Here is a 23,139-nt window from a genome sequence, read left to right as displayed (position 1 = left end):
TCTGTTTGGCTTACTGGAGGGACAGTTCAGGTCTGGGGCCCTCAGGTCCCAAGTTTGGCTGTGCCCAACAGTGTCCATCTGTGGGAGGTCCCTAACTAATTTTAAGGGGGATCCCTCAGGAGTGTGTCTTATTTTCACTTGGCTAGGTCTACTAGCTTCAGTGCCCTTAATCTGCTGATTGGGAAATTCTTTTGGACAGGGGGCCCCTTGGGGTCCAACACTGGCCTCCCTGACCTCTACAGCCCTGGGCTGACTGAGGCAGGGTAGAGAGGGGCAGGTTACCTGCTCCAGACTGGGTCCCACCGTGGAAGGGTCCACTGACATCAGGGGTTCTGCCAGGCTAGGCCTGACTACCTCTGTGGCAGTTTCTTCACAAGGGGTCAGATCAGTTCCCTGAGGAGGCTGATCCTTTCCTAAAGTCTGGTGGGAGGGAGATTTCTCTTCCTCCTCAATACTCTCTGTCTGAGTGGAGTGATCCATAGTTTCAGGCTTCACAACACTATCATCTGTCTGAGTTTGAGCTGTGGCCATCACAACTCTCCCAACCTTTTCAGGAGGGGGCTCAGTTTGGGTGTGGGCTGTTACCATGACAGCCTTGACAACCTGTTCTGGGAAGGAAGTTGTCTGAGATTGGGTTGTGACTGGCACAACCCTCCTGACCTGTTCAGGGAGGATATCTTGGACTGGGGCTGTGGCTACCACTGCCCTACTAACCTTACCATGGATGTTTACCATTCTAGAATGGGTTTCTTGCTCTACTTCAGCCCAGGCTGAGAGCTCTAAATCATTCCCCAGTAGGCAATCTACAGGCAAGTTTGGTGACACTGCCACTCTCTTGTGGCCAGTGACACCTCCCCAGCTGAGATTGACCACTGCCATGGGATGATCTCTCTGTACTCCATCAATATTGGTCACCTGGTATGTGGCACCAGGTAAAAGTTGCCTTGAGGGGACTAGACTCTCAGTCACCATAGTGATGCTAGCCCCTGTATCTCTATAGGCCTCAACTTTTATACCATTGATGAGGGGCTCCTGTCTGTACTTGCCCAAAGTGTTGGGACAAGTTGTGAAGTTGGCAAACCCCATGCCAGTCTCACAGACAAGAGTATCTAAGTTTGGGGACCTGGTTAGGCCAGAGTCCCCAGGAACTCCCAAAGTAAATGCACCCAAATTCTTGGGGGCACTCCCACCACCTGGGGGATTACTACTAGTAGTAACAGGAGGTTTGGGAATGTTACTTGGGGGTATGTTTTCCTTATTGTTATTCTTGGGGCAACTGCTGTCAGTTTTTAAATGACCCACCTGTTTACAGGGATAACAATAAGGTTTCTTCTGGTTGTTGGAAGGATTCTGGGACCCACCCCCCTCAGAGGATTTTTGGGGCCCTGATGTGGTTTGATCTGTAGATTTATTCCCACCCTTCTCTTGAGGCTTGGTTGATTCCTTTTTCTGGTCACCACCTTGGTTCTTGGGCCTAATCCTGGTTCTGACCCATTTGTCTGCCCTCTTACCCAATTCTTGTGGAGAGGTCAGATCAGAGTCTACCAGGTGCTGGTGTAATAACTGGTTCTGACAATTATTTAAGACTTGCTCTCTCATAATTAGATTATACAATCCCTTGAAATCAGTAACCTTACTACCCAGTAGCCAGCCTTCCAAAGCCTTAGTGGCACAATCAACAAAGTCTGACCAGTCCTGAGACTGAGTTTTCTGGGTGTCTCTGAACAGCAACCTGTACTGCTCAGTGGTTAAACCAAACCCATCAACCAGTGCATTTTTCAGGACCTGGTAATTGTTAGCATCCTCCACTCTTGTAGTGAGGAGCTTATCTCTACCTTTACCATCAAAGGAGAGCCACAGTATAGCTGCCCACTGACTCTGGGGAATGCACTGCACTGTGCAGGCCCTCTCCAGAGCAGCCATCCATTTCTGGATGTCATCCCCTTGCTTAAAGGGGGGCACTATTTTAGTCAGGTGTTTAGTATCTAAACCCTTCTCTCTATCTCTTGGGAGATTGCTGCCACCAGTGGGAGCTAGCCCACTCATCTGCTGCTCTCTTGCCAGGGCAAGCTTCTCTTTGGCCAGGGCAATTTCTTCCCTTTCAATCCTCAGTTCAGCTTGTCTCATCCTAGCTTCATGCTCCTTTCTCTGAGGGGAAGTAAATCTCCTCTGTGGAGGATTCCTTCTCCCCTGAGAAGAGGCATTAGAGTGCAGAGATCTATTGGAGTCCCTAGAAAGAGATCTATCTCTCCTAACTCCAAGGTTAGGCCCACTTCGGGTTAGTACTGGGGGGCCCCCAGATCCTAGCCCAAGTAAGTCTAAGTTGGTCCTAGTTAGCCTTCTGACTACCTCAAGACCTTTGTCTACCTCATCCCCAGAGAGTACCTCCTCATCCTCCTCCTCAACTGCTGAATCAGTGTTGGGGAGGTCTGGATCCCCAGAGGTTCCCTCTAAGGCTGGCATGCTCTCATGTAACTGAGAGAGCTTTCTGGCATCATATGTCTCTAAGAGACCTATCAGAAAGGGAAGGGTGGGGTTAGACCCCTGCTTCAGTTTCCTGGAGACACAGAGTTGCCTCATCTCCTGAAAATTGAGAGCTGCATATCTTGAAGTGACCTGTGGAGGGTCAACACTGACCAGGGGAGTCTCAGTAGAGTCCCCCTGAGTCGACATGCTTTTCTAGTGAGGTGTAAGTGGTGCACTTACCTACACTATATGTTTGCCTACTGATCCCTTGCTAGAGTTGTAGTTTAGGGTGTGCTAGGCCCTAGGAGCTACAACAGCTGGTTCAGTAGAACTCAGAGTATTCTAAGCTAAGTTATATGTACCTTTAGTACTTATGTGGTCTTTCACAAGATATTCTTAGGGCATGTGTGGTAAAACAACAGCAAGCTCAAATCCCAACCGCTGCTCACCAATGTGAGAAGTTGGCCTGATGTGCAGTGCTCACTATTCTAGTGATCACTATATATCAGTCCAAACAACCCTTATTGATGATTGGTTGTAAGTCAACCTTATAGACCAGCTATCCTAGTAGCATGGATACGAGCAGTCTAAGGCTAAGACTCTAGAGGGCGTGTTAAGCCAGCTGTTTTACCATCACATTACCCCTTGAACACCCAGTGAAAGGACACCACACAAGTGTTATGAAAATAAACAATGTATTTATTAGGATCACAACAACCCTGTACTCTTTATGAGGACAGGGTGCTAAGCACACAACAAAACTCTTACGAAAATACTTTTAAGTTAGCACGTTACACAAATGCCCGAGGGGCACGAAGAACCATATACACTAAAAGTGGAATGCGAATTACTAGCAGGTAAGTAACAGTTCTAATAGGCTTTGGAATCGCTAGGACTTGACTAGGGAATCGTTAGATTACTTCTAGGAGACCTAGGGGACTCGGGTGCAGAGTGTGCACTCTCACGCGGGATGCGGGACAAAGTCTATGGAGGCTAGGAAAGGCAAAGTTAGTGTTCACGGGCGAACCCGACCTGGTAGGAAGAAAACGACAGTGGATCCTGACCCTTGGATAGTGAGGCTATGCTGGGACACCGGAGTGCCGAAGTTACCTAGCCCAGGGGCTGCAGCTGCATAGGCCTGAAAAGACGTCGGGGATCTCGTTGCCGGACCGGGAGCCTGGAAGGAAGAAGTTGCTGGCAGGCGACCAGTGAAGGAAAGTCCGATGGATCCAAGCCTGGATCAAGGAAGAAGAAAACCTGAAAGCAGAGGGGACCAAGTTCTTGAATCACTAGCCAGTGATTAAGTGGGCACCAGGATGGCACCGGGCGAAGTCACCGCAGTCAGGTGAGTGGGCGCTGCTGGGCTCTGCAGTCTCTCGGACCAGGAGGCGTTGTCGGCGACCAGGATGGAGGTGCGAGCTGTCCCACGGAGGATGAAGTCGTTGGCGTCGAAGTTACCCAGGATTGGGCAACAAGCCTTGGCTAATTCAAGCCCACGCGGTGGACTCAAAATGGCGTCTTGAGTGGACCAGGAGGGTCCGGGGTGCTCCTCTTCTGGAAGGGAGCAAGGGCCAGTCTGGAGCAACCAGACCAGCAGCAGAAATGTCGTCGGGCGTCGTCAGGAAGGCCACAAGCCAACGGGCTAGTAGCCAAACAACGCGGTGAGCAGCGGAAAGCAGAAGGGCCCCACGCAGATCGTGGAGATGCTGGGGGGCTGCACTTCGGAGCTGGAGCTGTTCAGAGTCGGGGCTTCTCGGACCCCAAAGCACTCACCAGTGGAATACTCGAGGTCTCGTCGCACCCACGGTTCTCAGCTGTGCTGTAGAGGTGGGTAGAGGTCAGAGGTGCCAGGGAAGCCGGTTCTCGTCGAGCTGGGCAGTCGGATTCCGGAGGAAGGACTTGCAGCAGACCGCAGTGTTCTTAGATGGTGCCTGCGGGTGCAGGGTGACTACTCCTTAGTCACAAGGGAGAAATCTTAGGAAGAAGTCTTGAGTTCCTTTCGCAGAAAGTAGTTTCAGGATTCAAAGATGATCTGATTTGGAAGGGGGCCAGTCTCTACCTTTATCCTGTAAAAAGGGGCTGGCACGCGACTAAGTCCTGCCCTATGGGTGGGACTAGGAGGGGGGTGGTTACACCCACTTCCTTGGCGGGCTTTTCCCCAGCACAGGGTCTGGAATGACCCTGGAACTGGTTCAAGCCGGCCTATGCATAGTGAGCACCGGGGTGCTACTTGCAGTCACCTTCCTCTAAAGCCCTGCCTACCTACAATACACAAAACCCTGTCTGGGACGGTGCTGGCACCGCCCCTGGCAGGAAACCCTTTGTCCTTATCTCCTGCTCTGGGAGGACTCCCAGCAGCAGGAGGGCAGACTTGTGTCTCGGTGGCAGCATCCATTTTGTGGATGCTAAGGCTCTGTCTGACTTTTAACCGGGTTATAGGTTACAGGCATGTCGTGTCCCTCTAGAAGGGTGGAATGCTAACCCCGTCGCCAGAATTGGCGAGGGGTTAGTATTCCAATTCGTATGACACCTTACTCGACATGTTTTGATAAAGCGATACCAGAGTTGGCACATAACCGCGAAGATTATAATGCACTTAGGAGTATATGGTATGCGATATCATGGAAACGGCTAAGGGATGGATCCCGAAAGCCGCAGACAGGCTCAGCTCATGCTAGAGCACCATCTCACATGATTCCAAGCACTCTGCCTTCAGGATTGTTAAGGCCTGCCATAGGAGTGACTGATAGGAGATCTGTGTGTCCATTTTAGGGTTAGATATAGGTATACTATATCTAAAGCAAAGGGTGAGTACACCACCTTGCCCCAGCTGTCGGGCAGCCAGTTGTGTCAGATTTGGATGGCCATCCAGGGGTGGCATAATACATGCTGCAGCCCCTGGTAGGCCCTGGGTACACCTAGGCCCTGGGTACCTAAGGTACACAGTACAGGGACTGATAAGGTGACTCAGTATCCAATTTAGATATGTACCTAAGGTACATGGAATCCATTTTACAGAGAGAGCAGTGGGCCTGAGGTCCTGAACAGCAGGGCCTCAGGTCAACTAAGTCAGAAAACCAGCAAAACACCAGGCAAAAAGTTGGGGGCAACCATAGTCAGGGATCAACCTTCCTACAATCACTCATACATTCGACAGTTTGGGAGACTTATTTCTCGCGTAGAGCTGGAAGACAGAGAGCCTCAGAAAGGGGGAGTCAGGAGCTTAGCATCGCTGCACTATGAACTAATACAACTTCTTCTATAGCACACGCTGACAGTTGTCTGATGTGTAGGCAATAATTCTGGCTGTCAAGAAAATTGATGCAGGAAGACGAGCTCACTTTCAAGAAGCGAGGGAGCTGGGATTACCTTTGACCAACTCTGGAGATTAGATTCTAGACCACATCAATTTGCATTGAGTCACAAATGTCTTCTAGACACTGCTTTTAACATTCGACGACTTTGCAGATTATCAGAATGGTAGTTACAAATGGGGAATTTGCTGTTGATTTTCTCCTTCTGTGAAACACATGGCACTTCCTGAGTGCCAAATTGCCAAAATGTAGCCAATATCTTCTTTTGAGTAGCAAATATGTATCTGCTCTTGTTTTCTCTGATATTGTCAGGAGATGCTTTCTTTGAATTCAAAACATCTTCCTTTACTCTGCAGAGGCCAATTCTGTGAATGAAAGCTGTAAACTCACTTAACTACATCATTATTTGAATCACTGAAAGTGTTGTGTAACCATCTTCAACAAAAACGGTAGCTCGAGCGATGCACCTCCGTACCCAACGGCGGGAAAAAATAGTCTAACATACTGAACATGCACAGGGGCATTGTGGGATTACAGGCCACATCATAGACGAGCTCTGACTATGATGTCGAAGCCATTGCACCCCATACCCACCTCTAATCAAGACAAGGGTCTTAAGTAAACACAACATATCTGAAAGAAACAGGTTAGTATTAGATTCCTTACCTTAGAATATCCCCAGGCGTCAGTCTGGATCCGGAAACTTTTGCGTAGCAGTACCCCTGCGCGTCGGTAGGCATCGTCTGCAGGCGTCCCCTGCGGCTCCGCGGCGTCGTGCGCCGTGATGACGTCGCTGGAGTATATAGACGCCGCCTCCGCGCGCTGACGTCAGTTCTTCTTTTTTCCGCGCCAGTTAGCGCAGATCCGAAGAGCAGTACTCCGGTCTTTTGACCAAGTTTTTGTTAACTTAACTCTTTCTTCAAGGTGCCGGTAGGATGCCCGGGTTTAAGAGTTGCGACGGGTGCGACCGAATGATGTCGGTCACCGACCACCATCGACTCTGCCTCCGGTGTCTGGGCGCGGACCACGACGTGGAGTCCTGCGTCGACTGCCGGGCCTTGACAGGTAAAGCTAGACGGGAGCGGTCCCGCAAGCTGCTCGAGCTCCGAGTGTCGGCCCCGCGTCGAGAGCGGTCCCGGTCCGGTCGGAGGTCGAGGGAGCGGTCGAGGGAGCGATCGCGGAGCCGCCATGAGCGCTCCGGGAGTCGCCACCATTCCTCCGGTTCATCAGGTAAGCGACACAAGAGGTCGGGGCGTCGTCATCGTACCCCCGACTCCCCCCGACGCCCGCGTGATGCGGCCGGGGGTTCGGGTGGCCCCGCGGCCCCGCGTGGGTCGCCGACGCCGTCTGCCCCATACCCGTCGGTCCCTGGGGAAGGCGCGTCGCGCGAGGAGATTGAGGAGTTCCTCATGGCTATGAGGGCGATGTCTCCTCCGGCGGGGCCTACGGCGCCTGCGGGCCCGTCGGTCCCGTCTGGGAGCCCGAGCGGTTCGGGTGCACCTGCCCCGACGCCGCCGAGTGCTCCGGCCCCGGCGCCGCCGGCGGCTCCGGCCCCGGCGCCGCTGGGGCCCTTCAGGGTCGTCGCCGGCTGGTCCACCGGCCTCTCCGGCGCCGATTCCATTGGGACAACCCGTGGTGCCGCCTCCGCGCGGCGCCGTGACTCCGCCGTCGGTTCCGGCCGGCGTCGGGTCCCCGGCGCCGGCGCCGCGCGGCGCCACCCCCGTTCCCTCTCTGACTTCTGACGCGGAGTCGGACCGGCGTCGTCCGACGCCGAGTCCGGCGCCGTTGGGGCCCATTGGCTCCGAGGAGCCGGTTTATATCGTCGACTCGAACTATGGTGATGAGGACGATTATGGAGAGGGTTGGGAGGGGTCTGAGGACCCTTTGTCACGAGCCTGCCAGTATGACGTGGACTGGGTAGGTGACTTAGGTGATGCCAGTGGTCTGGACGAGTCGCCCAACCCTGGGTTTGTCTCGCCTTCCCCTGTGGCGTCGGAGGCGGGGGCTGCCTATTCGGTGGTCCTGATGAGGGCTGCCAAGGCCTTGAGCCTTGAGCTCCCCGTCGCTAAGGTGAAACCTAACATCCTCACCGAAGTATTTAAACCGCAGTCATGCCCACAGGAGCCTCTGCTGCCGTTTAATGAGGCCCTGACGGATGTCCTTTTGGGCACCTGGTCCAGGCCCGCTTCCGGTGCACCGGTTGACCGGAACGTTGCCAGGCGTCACCGTCCGTGTTCGGACGACCCTGCCTTCCTTTCCACCCATCCCTCCCCGGAGAGTCTGGTGATCCAGGCCTCCACTTCCCAGTCCGCATTCCCGTCGGCTCCGCCCGATCGGGAATCGAAGCGATATGACCAATTTGGCAAGAAGGTCTTTTCGTCTTTGAGTGCTGGACTGCGTTCTTGCAATACCGCATGCCTCTTGGGCCGCTACACCCACTCTCTGTGGGACACGGTCGCGGAGTGTCTGCCGCAATGCCCGCAGGAGGTGCGGGACAAGCTCAACCAGGCCTTGGTTGAAGGCCGGGACGCGGCGAGGTATTCGATAAGGTGTGGTCTTGACACGACCGACTCGCTGGGACGGGCTATGTCCACGACGGTGGCGATTCGTCGCCATGCTTGGCTGAGATCCGCCAACTTCTCGCCGGATGTCCAGAATGCCCTCATGGACATGCCTTTCGATGGCAGTCGCCTGTTCGGTGACAAGGCGGACAACGCGCTTGAGCGCTTCAAGGACTCCAGGGTCACGGCCAAGTCCTTGGGTCTTTCGACCCAGCGCCAGCAACCGGGTTCGTTTCGCCCCTTTCGTGGCCAGGGAAGGGGCGGTCCCACGCGTGCTGCCAGCCACGCGCCGCAGAACGCTCCCCAGCGCGGTGGCGGCCGTGGATTCCGCCGTGGTGGCGGTAGAGGGCAGCGGCGAGGTCAGTCCACACCTCCCCCCGCAGCAGCCTCCAAATCTTCCTAGTCCGAGCTTTCGGGCCCATGTGACGCCAGTGGGTGGCAGGGTTCGCCATCACCACTCCCGCTGGTGCACGATTACATCGGACAGGTGGGTGCTGCAGCTCGTCCGAAGGGGCTACTCCCTCCCCTTCGAGTCCACTCCTCCAGCCATGCCACCGCAGAACCACCGTGTGTCGGGGGACCACTTGACACTTCTGCAGGAGAAAGTTACCGCCCTCTTGGCCAAGGGGGCCATCGGGCGCGTTCCTGGGCCAGAAGTAGGGTGTGGTTGCTACTCCCACTACTTTCTGGTGCCCAAGAAGGACAAAGGGGGCCTACGTCCTATCTTGGACCTACGGAACGTCAACGGCTTCCTCCGGAAGGAGAAGTTCAAGATGTTGACTTTGGCTCAGGTCTTGGCTGCTCTAGACCCACAAGACTGGATGGTAGCGTTGGACTTGCAGGATGCGTATTTTCACATCCCCGTCCTGCCGGCCCACCGGCGTTACCTGCGGTTCACGGTAGGCCACGAGCACTTTCAGTTTATCGTGCTCCCATTCGGCCTTACCAGCGCCCCACGGGTGTTCACGAAAGTGATGGCGGTGGTCGCAGCTCATCTGCGCCGGTTAGGGGTTTCAGTCTTCCCCTACCTCGACGACTGGTTGTTGAAGGCGGGCTCGCCCCAAACAGTCGTCCACCACCTTCAGATGACGGCAGACCTCCTGCACGAGCTGGGGTTTTCCATCAATGTGCCGAAATCACACCTGTGTCCCTCTCAAAAGCTCCTTTTCATCGGAGCGGTTCTCGACTCGGCGCAGTTTCGGGTTTATCCTCCGGAACGGCGGGTCCGGGATATTCAGGCTCTGATTCCCATCTTTCAGCCGTTGTCCCGGGTTTCGGTCAGGTTGACGCTGCGGCTTCTGGGGCTGATGGCCTCCTGCATCCTTCTGGTGCATCACGCCAGGTGGCGGATGCGGGCTCTGCAGTGGGACCTGAAGTTTCAGTGGGCCCAGCATCAGGGCAACCTGTCCGACCATGTCCTGTTCTCGGAGGGCACTGCGAGACAGTTGCAGTGGTGGCTTACGGACCGCGATTGGGTCAGAGGCAGATCCCTCTCCCTTCCCCAACCGGAGCACGTAGTTGTGACGGACGCGTCCCTCCAGGGCTGGGGAGGCCACTTGGGAGAGGCAGAGATCAGAGGCATCTGGTCTCCGGCGGAGTCCCGGCTCCATATCAACATGTTGGAGCTGCGGGCGATTCGCCTAGCACTGAAGGCATTCCTCCCCTTTGTCAACGGGAGTGTAGTGCAGGTGTTCACGGACAACACCACCGCCATGTGGTACTGCAACAAACAGGGCGGTGTGGGGTCGTGGACCCTTTGCCAGGAGGCTCTGCGCCTCTGGCAATGGCTGGAAGGTCAGGGCGTGACTCTGACGGTTCAACACCTGGCAGGTTCTCTGAACGCCAGGGCGGACGAACTCAGCCGTCGGTGCTCGGTGGATCACGAATGGCGTCTGAACTCGGACGTGGCGAACGGCCTCTTTCAGCAATGGGGAGAGCCTTGGTTAGATCTATTCGCCACAGAAGAGAACGCGCAATGTCATCAGTTCTGCGCGTTGGAGTTTCCAAGACGGCACTCGCTCGGCGACGCCTTTCGGCGCGAGTGGAGCTGCGGTCTGTTGTACGCCTTTCCGCCTATACCACTTCTGCCCAGAGTGCTGAAGAAGATCAGGCGCGACCGGGCCCAAGTTATCCTTGTGGCTCCGGACTGGGCTCGAAGATACTGGTATCCCGAGCTACTCAGCATGTCAGTCGGTCCCTCGATCCGCCTGCCCCTTCAGGAGGACCTTCTGTCGCAGCAGCAGGGGACGGTCCTCCACCCGAACCTGTCCAGCCTCCACCTCCATGCGTGGAGATTGAGCGGCGACAGTTGAGGCCATTCGACTTGCCTCCTGAAGTCTGTGATGTGATTCTGGCAGCCAGGCGTCCCTCCACAAAGTCGGTATACGCCTGTCGGTGGAACAGATTTGTGGTATGGTGCACAGCAAAGGCTGTGGATCCCCTTTCTGCCCCTCTTTCTGAGGTTCTCCTCTTCCTTCTTTCTCTTGCCCAGCAGGGCTCTGCTCTGGGCACTATCAAGGGCTACCTTTCTTCCCTTTCCGCCTTCTTAAGGCTACCTGATCAGCCATCTTTATTCAAGTCCCCTATTGTACTGAGATTCTTGAAAGGCATCACGCACATGTATCCTCCTGTTCCGTTCGTGATGCCTCAGTGGGACTTTAACCTGGTTCTGACATTCTTGATGTGCGCTCCCTTTGAGCCGCTTCATTCCTGTCCTCTCCGTCTTCTCACTTTAAAGACGGCCTTCCTGGTTGCCATCACCTCTGCCAGGAGAGTGAGTGAGCTCCAGGCTCTTTCTGTTAAACCTCCTTTCTTGTCCGTCCATCCTGACAAGGTGGTTCTTAGGACTAGGCCTTCTTTCCTGCCCAAAGTAGTTTCTGCTTTTCACATCGGGCAGTCCATCACCTTACCCTCCTTCTTCCCGCCTCCGCATCCTTCAAAGGATGAAGAGCGGCTCCATCGTCTGGACCCAAAACGTGCGCTTTCATTTTATATGGATCGCACACGCCAGTTCCGGGTGGATGACCAACTGTTTGTTGGCTACGTGGGTGAGAAGAAGGGAAGGGCGGTACAGAAACGAACCATCTCTCGGTGGGTCGTCCTGTGCATCAAAGCATGCTACTCTTTGGCTCGGAAGGAGCCTCCTGTTGGGCTGAGGGCCCATTCCACTCGGGCCACGGCGGCTACTACTGCCCTGGGCCGGGGAGTCCCTTTGCAGGACATTTGCCAGGCGGCTACGTGGGCCTCGCTGCACACCTTTGCGAGGCACTACTGCCTGGACAGTCAAGTCCGGAGGGATGGCTTCTTTGGCCGTTCGGTCCTCCAGGACTTTCTGGTGTAGGTTTGTATTGGTTCGCAGACCCACCACCGGGGTTGGTATTGCTGGGGTATCTATTCTAAGGTAAGGAATCTAATACTAACCTGTTTCTTTCAGATGAACAAGTTACTTACCTTCGGTAACGATATATCTGTAAGAAACAGTAGTTAGTATTAGATTCCTTACCGCCCCACCCGTCCTCCCCGTTCTGCGAACTGATACCTAGGGTTAAGGACATCCCTTTCAGGGCCCTAGTTTCAAATGGCACCAGTGTTAGTTCTCACATGGCTCTGCGTGTTCTGGCGCGGAAAAGCTGTGTGCAAAGAACTGACGTCAGCGCGCGGAGGCGGCGTCTATATACTCCAGCGACGTCATCACGGCGCACGACGACGCGGAGCCGCAGGGGACGCCTGCAGACGACGCCTACCGACGCGCAGGGGTACTGCTACGCAAAAGTTTCCGGATCCAGACTGACGCCTGGGGATATTCTAAGGTAAGGAATCTAATACTAACTACTGTTTCTTACAGATATATCGTTACCGAAGGTAAGTAACTTGTTCTTCTGGACCTAACCACTAGTTGGTGGAAATGTACAAAGCATGTGGCTCCCAAAGTGTTTCAAGCTACAAAACCATAATTACAGCTAAATAACTGGTTTCTTTTTCCTCATAAATTGCGGAACGCTAGCATCACCTTGTCTTAATTTGGCATCCAGAAAGCCGCTAACTGTTGTGATGGAATCCTTGCACTGATACAATGCTGCTCCTTGAAGGGCACCTCAGTGCATGTAAATCCTAACCACTGAGCGTGACCGGCCCTTATCAACCCAACCAGACCTTCCGCTGCACCTACGTTTTTGCTGGTTTTTCAAAGTAAAGATACACACAGACTCGGAACAGTGACTGCCTGCATGTCTGTGATGCGCTGAGGGAAGTGCGGGAACCTGCAGCAAACGATGGGCTTAAGATTTTCCAAAGGAGCGCTCAACATTCATTCATGCTGGTATTCTCAAAATGAAACTCACAGCTGGTGAGTACCCTTAAAAGAGAAACCAGCAGGTACAAAAAAGAACGTTATGCCAATATAGGGATCTTCTGCTCGTAAAGGCCAAATATACTGAAAAAACTAGCCTGGTGTGCTACCACATTCACTCCTCGATACAACAAAGTTACACGTGTTAATGTGAAGAACTGGGTACCAAGCATATTTATTGGTGAGCAATCAGAAAAATACTAGTGATCGATCATTCAAGCATAGGGGTTGCCCTTGTCACTGAGCAATTCCGGTGCGGTGTGGTTTTTGTAATCGCCCTCCTAATGAGGGCTGTAAAATAATTCACCCATGAGGATAAATCATGACCTCTTAAAACATACTGGAAATGTATCTTCAACCTATTTATGTGTTGTGTGCACTCATGGTAATACTTCATATGATGTAAAAATGTTGTCAGTCATGTCTTTTATGTCGTGAAAGGTGTGCTTATTCAAGGTGCATGTGAATCTGCGCTGATGCCTGTTCTTCGTACAGCATAAACGTCTATGAAAAAGAGGAAGGCTTGTTCATCTTAGACTGCCATCTGTATTGAGCAGGATGTCTGCCTGGATCTGATGGAGGTCCTCTCATTTCCTTGATGCCACTGCATTATTTATGGGTGCTCATACTGCCCTGCTTCTCTTTGTTGCGGTGTCGTTTCCAACAGTACAACTAACAGAATTCTCTCAGTGGTGCTATCTTAATTGTGTGTGCCTTGTTTGAAGTGACCAGGACTGATCTTTTGTTCTTTTGTTTTTTTAATAGCTTAACAGACGGGAAGGAGTACTTATTCCAAGCAAAGGATGAGGTAAGCATGCTTGCATACATTCCTTCTTCTGTATGTTTGGTCCTCCTCTAGTAAGAAGTACAGATGCATGGAATTTACTAGGATGTCTACAGGGGTTGTGTCACAGAAAGGCAATTAAAGACCAATGTCCCTCTACCTTTCACAGATCTAAGGGGTCTCTGGTCAGCTAAAGAATAATAAGAATAAAACAATAATTTGAGACTGTACCTGAATCTACGTTTGAAATGTAACACAATCCGTCTACAAAAACAACCCAGTGAAGTGTGTATACTTGTTTCTAATAGACTTATAGCCACAGATTCCTTACCTTTTGCATATTTCCTAGACGTCAGACTGTATCCTAAAACTTTTCAGCAGTACCTCTGCAATCCGGAAGGTAGCACTGTGTAGCCCCACACCAACGCCGTTCTGCTCCATAAGTAATGTGCAGACCCTATATAGATGCTTCTCCCACGCACTGACATTAGTTATTTTCTTTCTGCACCTCCAGACATGGATCTGGAGCGCCTCCAAGTCTCTCAGAGACTATTGCCTTTACAAATGTTTTGTTTGTGCAAGGGATGTCACCCTTCCAAAGACCGGTTTTAAACTCTGTAGGGATAGTCAGAAGCAGATGTCTGTGACAGATCCCCACCAGGTATGTTTGAGATGCTGGGGTCGGGCCACAACTACAAGGCCTGCAGCGACTGTGAGTCGATGAACCCAAAGGCCATCAGGGACTGTAAAAAAGTGGCTCTATATATACTGGACCCCAAACTAAGGTACAGTGTGTATAGAGTCCCCAATCCCCAGAGGTTTGGCAGAGGCTAAAGTTAGATATAACCTTACTCTCTAAAGTCGTAGCTTGGTCGAGCAGTAAGGTAGTATCAGAGGACAGTTTAAAGCATTTGTTGTACACAATCAGTCAGCAAATGGTCTCACACACTCAAGAACTGAACTCTAGGCCAATTGTTTTGCATCAAAAGATATAGTTGTTTTATTTTAGAACCAACAAGGTATCAAAATATACTTTCTCAGAATGAGTTACTTTAGTTAAATACTTTTTTAATGCAATAGTTACAGTTTGTTGCAATAGGCAACACAATTTCAAACACAATGCAACATTGAGCTCAATGGGAATTTTGGGTTAAATGCAGTTGATTACTTTGTAGATTACTTTTCTAACCACAAGACTGAATTCTAGATTCAGTCCTGGGACATGTACTTTAAACAGTTAAGTAAAAGCGTTTTGGTTATAGTAGTGATTTTTAAGGAATATTATTGTATTTTAAAAGTTGACACTTTAACACTTTTTCAGTTGAAATTACCAATGTTATTCTATGGAATGAAATTCAATTTGCAGGTAAAGTATGTTCACGTTACTTTTGTAATCCAGTACTGGACTCCTAGGTTCAGCACTGGGACATCTATCTAAGACCGGTAAGTAATTACGTTTTGGTAGTTGGTACGATTTTTAAAGAATATTTGTAGTTTGCCAAAATCGACACTTAGAAGAAATTTCACAGAAAAACAGTCAATGGTTTCCTTTGGAAGACAATTCAGGTTACTGGTAAGTACAGTAAGAATTACTTTTCAGGGTTTGTGCTGGGCTAAAAGATGCAGCACTGAGGTCTCTCCTGATAACAGGTGAGTAAATCGGAATTCGTTGTTCGGCTGATTTTAGGTGAATATTTTAAAGTTCCAAAACTCCACACTTAAAAGAATTTCCAAGGGAAACCAGTCAATGTTAGCCTATGGAAGAAAAGTGAGTTATCGGCTTTCAGGTAAGTACTCAACTGGCAGAGTTAAGGTTCTGGGCATAGACTCAGCGGTCTCCCAGGGACAGGTAGGTACAGTTGGTACACCCTCAGCGGCACAGGAGCAGCCGGGTGCAGAGGTAGTTAGGCCCAATCTTATCCAAAGAGAGGCAGAGGGCCTTCGGTTGGTGGCTGCTGGCTAGCAGGCCACGTGGCTGTGGGAGCTGGCCTCCTGGTCACTTGCTCGGGGCAAATGGGGAAGTAGGATAGGACAAAGGTTGCACTGCCAGGGGCACTCGGGCGGCTGGGTGCAGGGTGCTTTTGAGCCGTCGGGCGCTCAATGTTATTCAATGGAGATCTTGAAAAGGGAACAAAGGCTGCAGGTTCGGGGACGGAGGATCTTCTGGAGGGGCCAACACTCGAGGGGTAAGTTGGGATCTTGGAGGGTAGGTAGGCACCCTGGAGTTGGGCACAAAAGGCCGGGGGCGCTGGGTGCAGGGGTGTCTTTTGCCTTCGGGAAATCTTACCCTCGGCTGGTCGCGGTTGGGGGGGTCCCTGGTTCAGAGGCTGCAGGCGTTGTCTGGGTCATCGAGGTGGGTCCTTGGGCACAGGATTCTGGGTCAGAATCGCCGGAGGGACGTCCTCGGGGTCTTTGTCCACTCGGGCACAGGCCGGGCTAGGCGGGTGCAGAGTGGGCTGGATCCGCGGTTCCTGGCTGGCACCCGGGGTGTTGCTGTTTCAGCAGAACCACTGCCCATGGGAGTCCCAGTCTCTAAAAGGGTCCAGGCAGGCAGGTCCTCCGGGGTTCTCAAGGTTGCTGTCCGCAGGAGACGCCGGGATTTAGCAGGAGCAGGTTCATGGATCAACAGGCCGGTCGGGCTGGGGCCAAGTCAGTTGATGTCGTCCTTTTGTTAGCAGCTGCACGGCAGGTCTTCTTCTTGGTCTTGTTTCGAAATTTAGGGGCTTTACAGGTAGGGTGAGGGCAGGGACTAATAGGTCCCTGTCCTGGGGTGGGTAGACCACTTAACCTGCTCCTCTCCTGTGGGAGGGGGCAGGAGCCTAGCATTGAGTGGGTAGGGCTCCCCATCCTCAAGATGGCGATAGCCCGGAGTCGTGCTTCACCTCGCCTCTTCCACCTGAGGGGTGGAGTTAGCACAGGCTGGCACACCCCCTTTCCTGACGTAAGGTTTCCCGCCAGTCAGAACTGGTGGGGGCCAGTTGCTGAGTACAGCAAGTGGCCTGAAGAAGCTCACAAAGGCGTAATTCCTTTGAAACTTCCCCCTGCCCATCCTGGGGGAGGAGACCTAGCACCTCACCCAGGATGTGCATTGTTGCAGGCCCAGGAGAGCGGGGGGCTCTCCACCCAGGGGTCCAGCAACATGTCTGCTGTGTGGCAGCCTCTCAGACAAAACGTGGATTGTAGGTTAGGTTTCAGGGGGCATCTCTAAGATGCCCTCTGTAGTGCATTTTACATTAAATCCCACACTAGCATCAGTGTGGGTTTAATGTGCTGAGAAGTTTGGAATCAAACTTGTCAGTCTTCAGTGTAGCCATTATGGTGCTGTGGAGTTCATAATGACAACCTCCCAGCACCATGTACTCTTAATGGCATCACTGCACTTACAGTGCCCAGGAATGGCCCTGGGTACTGTAGGGGCTCAGGGCTCATGCACCTGTGCCCACGCCACTGGCATAGGGCACCCAGCTAGAGGGGTGACTGATGTATGCCAGGGCAGTGGGTTTGTGGGGATGGCACACAGGGATGTGCGCCATGTTGACTCTTTGTTTAGTTCTGCACCATGACACTCAGCCTGCAAAGGCAATGTGTGTGTGTAAGGGTGCAGGGCCCCTAAGGGTGGCACAATAAGTGCTGCAGCCCTTAGGGGTCTTCTCTGGTTACAATGCGCTGGGTACCCATGGTACCATTTACCAGGGGCTGACTTGTGGCCAGAGATGCCAATTGGGTTTTAGCTTCAATACAGTTTTAGGGAAGGAACACAGGCCCTTGGCACCTTATTGGCAGGAGCCCAGGGAACACTCAGTCAAAGCACATCAGCTTTTCAGCAAAAAGTGGAGGCATACCATGCAAGAAAGATGGCACTTTCCCACAGGGACCACAAGGAGAAACTTAACATTGCAAAGCATAAGAGCACTCCTCGCCTGGACCGCTCCAAATTGCAGCTCACTAGGAAAATTCAGTCCAGTTCTTGAAGCAGACTTAGTCGTTCCAGAGGCTGGTCCAGTAGTCATTTTAAGTAGTCAAATAAGTCTAAGTAAAAACACATGGAATCTAAACAGGATTCCACCACCTTGCACCACTCCTATTCGCCTGAGTTGGTAAAGGGGCAGCGTCACTCTTCCCAGTTCCACTATTGAAGTCGACCAATTTCAGAGCTGATCCCACAGCTGGCACTGGCACAACCCAAGTTTCTAGGGCCGTCAGCCACGCCTAAGCAGATCACAGAGTTCTGTGCAGCTATGCTCAGGCTCTTTGGATGCCTTCTAACTTCCTCTGGTGTGCCTTAGTGCCCCAAGGAGCTGAGAGGCTCACTGGAATACCACCGGCGGGTTCACCCTTGTTGCCAGGTGGACCCTCTGAGCCCATCTCGCCCCTGACTCCACTACTGACTCTGCTTTTGGAGCCGCCACAGTCGCCAGCCCTGGGCTCCTCAACACCGGTGGATAAAACCCTGATAGTCCTTTCCGATGTCGCTTCGACCTCTTACAAAGTCGTGCCCGATGCCACCTGTGGCATCACTTCCCCCACCTGCATTGCCCCCTCCACAGGAAAGGCACATAGTCCGCATTAAAACAACCAGTTATCCGCGGGTCTGGCAAGCTTAAAAAAGCTAAAGAGCAAACAGTACAAGCAAAAACTCTTATTCATACATGAAGGTAAACCTTTTAAAAGGACAGAATTTTATCATGCTTCATCAGCTGGGATCTCCTCTTGGTTACAACACCTAGTGCAACCAAGGGCTACAACTCCCTCCCTGTGAGGGAGGAGCTCAGGGATGTTTTTTATATAGACACTGGCCATATGTTGGATCTACTAGGATTCACCTGATGTGAGGTGTAATAGTCTTTCTGAGTGATGGGCGCAGTGCATGAGAAGTTAAAGTGATGTGGGATCTAAAATTGGCTACCAGGAGAAATAAAGAATCGGGTAACTCTTGGTGTCAAGATTAAAAAACCGTGCGTGTGCAGTTTAAGAAATATAGCTGTACTTATCCAGATAACAGGCCTTCATGTTTCGGCCATGTTAATCCTAATGAGATCACGGCCTTCCTCAGGAGCTAGATGTTCAATGCTACTGCTAATGGTGAAAAGAAAGTGACTGTGATAATCATGAGAGCACTTGGTAGTGTGATTGAAACAGATAAAACCTACAGATACCAATTGTCTTAGTTGCGGTGGTTCACAGTTGTATTGATGTCACCCGGAAATTGTGAGTGAGCATCTCACCTGGCAACAGCTCAGGATGTGAGGCACGGTTCTGTCCATCCGTACCCCGGACTTCACTCAAGCTGCGACCACTGGGAAATTTATCTGCGCAGGTCTTTTAAAGTTTCCCCTAGACCCTCCACCCCCTGTTTTGTTGCATACTCTACATTCACTTTTCAGAACTGACTCCAATATTGACTACGACCAGGGGGATGAGTTTGCACTACCCTACCAGGATGATAACTGGTACGAAAACTAGCTCCCACCATGGAGGTTAAGGCCAGTGTCTTAACAGAGCTCCTACAACCGGGGCAGTCATCTTCTGAGCCCCTCCTTTTGTTTAATGAGACACTGATTAGTGCCTTACTGGGGGCCTCAGCCAAACCTTGTTGTGGCCCCCACGTTAATGGTCAAATTGCCAATCATCATTGCCCTGCTCCGGGTGACCCTTCCTTTTTGTCACATCACCCTTACACTGAAAGTTCAGTGCTGCAAGCCTCCACGAGTTGGTCTAACCTGAATATGGTCACCACCCCCAGAAGGAGAATCTATATAGGCGACATATTTGGAAAGCAACTCTTTTCTTCCACCAGTCTAATACTCCAGTCTGTCAATGCCAGCTGTTTGTTGGGGTGCGGTTTCCACTTCCGTTGGGATGCTGTTTCCACGTCCACTGGGACTCGCCACTAGTCCTTACTGGCGTGCCTGATGATTTACGATGTCCAGCCCTCACTCGTGGACATGCCTGTTTGGAGACCAGGCTGATTCTGTGCTGGAGCACGTTAAAGAGAGGAGGGCTACTGTCTGCCCCACCTCTCCAGCAGCATCTGTTCAACCGCCCCTTTCTTTGGTAGAGGTACTCTGTACCACCAGACTATCCAGCCACACAGGGAACCCAGCAGTGTGGCGCCCACCACACCTGCGGCCAAGGTCAGTGGGCTGAAATACACCCCTCCCTCTGCAGCTCTACCTGTCAATCCTCTTTAGCTTGCTCTTACAGGAAGACAGCCACTGGATGGGGAGAAGAATCTTTCAATTCTGGGTTGGCAAAACATGACATCAGACGGTGGACACTCCATATTGTCTGGAAGGACTACGCTCTATCTTCCTTTAAACCCTGCCACGCCTTCCATCATCCCCCCAATGACTGACGGATGACCATCTCCCTGTTTTGCAGGAGGAGGTGCTTGCTGTTTTGGCCAAAGTGGCTATCAAGAGGGTGCCTGTGCCAGAAGTAGGTTGTGGTTATTATTCCTGCTACTTCTTAGTACCCAAGAACGACAGTGACCTTCATTCTAATTTAGATCAGTGCCCTCTCAAGGCCATCCTGCAAAAGGAGAAATTGAAAATGCTCACTATACCTCAGGTCTTGTCTGCCCTCAACCCTGGAGTCTGGATGGTGATGTTTGCCCGGCAGAATGCCTATTTCCATATACCCGTCCTGCCAACCCATCGGCACTACCTGCAATTCATGGTGGTACTGGAGCCTGGTCTGGTGACTTAGTGTACTAATGCATCCACTGTAGGGGCCTATTTCGACCTCATGGTCACAGGTCCAAATCCCAGCGCATCCACTCAGCTTTTCATCCTTCTGAGGTCAATAAGATGAGTACCATTGAGTTGGGTAACAATAAACATGTTATTCAGCGCCAAAAAGCTCATGGGTGAACATGCGCTTTACAAATACACATTTTCAGTTTTGAGGTCATGAGTGCCAGTCTTCTCCTGTCTCGACGACTGGCTGTTGCAGGTGGGGTTGCCCCTAACAGTTGTCAACCACCTCAAGAATACGGTCAACCTCATGTCATCTTTGAGGTTCACTGTCAACGTGCTGAAGTCACCTGATTCCTTCTCAATCCCTGCTCTTCATTGGAGCCATCTGGACACGGTTAAGTTTTAAAACCTCTCCCCACAGGAAAGAGAGTCCAGGACATTCAGGCTATGATCCCGATCTTTCAGCTTTGGTCCTGGATTTTGGTGTGGTCAACTCTGAGGCTGCAGGCACTGATGGTCTCCTGCATCCTGCTGGCCGAGCACACCAGATGAAATATGCTGGCTCTGCAGTGGGATACAAAGTTTCTATTGGGCCAACATCAAGGGGATCTCTCCAATCATGTTCAGATTTTGGAGGAGACTGCAAGAGGTCTGCCGTGGTGGCTACTGAATCAAAGTTGAGTCAGTGACAGACCCCACTTCCTTCCTCACCCAGACCTGACAGTGGTGACCAATGCTTCACTTCTGGGTTAGGGAGGCCATCTGGGAGTGATGGAGATTAGAGACTTCTGGTCCCTGGTGGAGTCCCTGATCCATATCCCTCTTAAGAATTCCCTTTGCCAAGGCCTTCAAGAATGTCATCAAGCGGGTGATACCCCTAGAGTCCCTCCTGTTCATGTGTGGAATCTCAGTGTAGCCCTCAACAGGCTTATTGGGCCACTCGTAGACCAATTAATTCTTGCCCACTTTAGTTTCTCTACTGGAAGTTGGCCTGATTAATGGCCATTACATAGCTTAGGCGCATTAGCGAGCTGCAAGCGCTCTCCCCCCAACCTCTATAAGGAGAAGGTTATCCTTAGGAACAATCCTAACTTCCTCCCTAAGGTTGTGCCACCTTTCCATCTGAACCAGACCATAGAGCTCCCCGTCTTCTTTCTGCAACTAGATTATGTTGCAGAAAGAGCACCGTTCACCTTGGATGTCAAGAGACCTCAGGACCAGACTATTCTCTTAATCGGATCAGCCCTTTGTCTCCTTTCCAAAGCCTCAGAAAAGTTATCTCATGCCCAGGGCAGGCATAGCTAGGTGGATAGTCAAGTGTATTCAAGCCTGCTGTCACAATGCATAAAGGGTTTTATCTGCTCCGCCCAAGCTGCACAAAGGAGCAGCCATTGCCTTACTAGGAAACATCCCACTAGTGGATATTTGCAAGGAAGCCATCTGATTCATACCAGACACCTCATCAAGCAAACCTGTATGGACAGTGTGACTCGTCAGCAGGCCTTGGCCGGCCAAACAGTGTTAAGGGCCTTATTTCAGATATATACATAATCCACATGCTTGCCACCACTAATTTAGGGTACTGTTTTACAGTCTATGATAAGCATGAGTATCTACAGATGTAGTAAGCTGGCTCTGTATATACTATACCAAAGTAAGATATAGTGTGAACAGAGTCATGTGGATCCCCAAAGGTAGGCAGAGGTGTAAAGTAGGTAGTCTGGCAAAAAGTGGGGGGCTTACTGCAACAGTATCCCAGCTTCTCACAACAGCCACTTATGTTATGAGCGGAAAATACTTCTTACCCTGTAAGCCTCGGTACTTAATGCTGTAGATTCACATGCGCCCGGCCTTTTCCCCAGAGACTTGTCTTCTTTTCACTACACATTGCGATTCACTCATCTTATACTCTCACCCACTGTGCGAAAAACAATCTAACATGGAGTTGGTGCCCATACACATTGTACACTTAAGTTAGTAGTCCTAGCACTTCTTACAACTCAAAAAACCACTTCTAACAAAACAAACTTGCAGGTATCTGAGCCCAACACTGTATGGCAGGAGTATGCTGAGCATGTGAATGTGTAGCACTACATGCTATAAAGAAGTGCTTACAGGGTAATTAGCATTTTCCTTTTGGTTGATGATCTATTATCTTGGAGATTCCTCAATTATCCCACATGTCTCTGTTCTGAATAATGGTCCTACATCTGTTTATAAATTCCCAAGTTAGTTTTGGAACACTGCAATTTTGCTCAATCATATCCACCTGGTCTCTGCTCGTGGTTGAGAGAAAGGATGAGGAACTTACGTCACTGCACCGAGGTGGAGCTTTATATGCAACCGAAACCGAGATGGAGCTGAGAAGCCACCTATTGGCTTAGGGCCGTTATTTCAAATTTCCGGACCCAGTCTGGCACCTGGAGGGGGATTCAGTTGGTGAGGAATCTGCAAGTAGTTTTGAGTTTGCACCTGAAAGATACTTACCTACGGTAAGTAACTTGTTCCTCTCATCAGGCCCAAACTGATTTTGCTGCAAAATTAATGCTGTTCAAAAGTAGATCTTTCATAAGAAATTCTAGAATTGCATTTTTAGGTCCACGACCACCTACAGTCGTAGGAAAAAGTAGGGCCCTTGCCACCAAGGTAATTTTACACATGTAGGTTTATTTGCTTGTTTGCAATTAGTTGTAAATATATTTATCCAGTATTAGGGGTGTCTTTCATAGATTCACATGCCTGAATCATTCCCCGTCGTCGAGACGGGAGCCTCCGGTATATAACAAAGTAATGTCCTATAGACATACATAAAGAAAAATAGGCCTAAGGGCCTCACCTTAGTAGCCTATCCTTGTCCTTATGCAAAAAGGACCAAACTCTTAGAGCCAGCCAATCAGCTATCACCTCCTTCTAGAACCTTCCCTGCTGGAGCCTCAGTCTCTCAGATTTTCTACCGCACGTTGTGCTA

The 23,139-nt window shown here is 51.2% G+C and overlaps 1 protein-coding gene across 2 annotated transcripts in view; it reads left to right on the top strand.

Annotated features, from left to right (window-relative positions):
• The window catches only part of SPTBN2 (spectrin beta, non-erythrocytic 2), a 680,775-nt gene that overhangs the window by 636,947 nt on the left and 20,689 nt on the right, over positions 1 to 23,139 (top strand). For both annotated transcript variants that reach the window (XM_078660840.1, XM_078660841.1), the window contains one exon: positions 13,455 to 13,497. In XM_078660840.1, the coding sequence (XP_078516966.1) occupies positions 13,455 to 13,497 (43 nt within the window). The remainder of the gene's footprint in view (positions 1 to 13,454; positions 13,498 to 23,139) is intronic.

The sequence above is a fragment of the Lissotriton helveticus genome, chromosome 9 (assembly GCF_964261635.1).
Source record: "Lissotriton helveticus chromosome 9, aLisHel1.1, whole genome shotgun sequence".
NCBI lineage: Eukaryota > Metazoa > Chordata > Amphibia > Caudata > Salamandridae > Lissotriton > Lissotriton helveticus.
The sequence above is the reverse complement of the archived record's forward strand: the minus strand, read 5'-3'. Positions and strand labels throughout refer to the sequence as shown.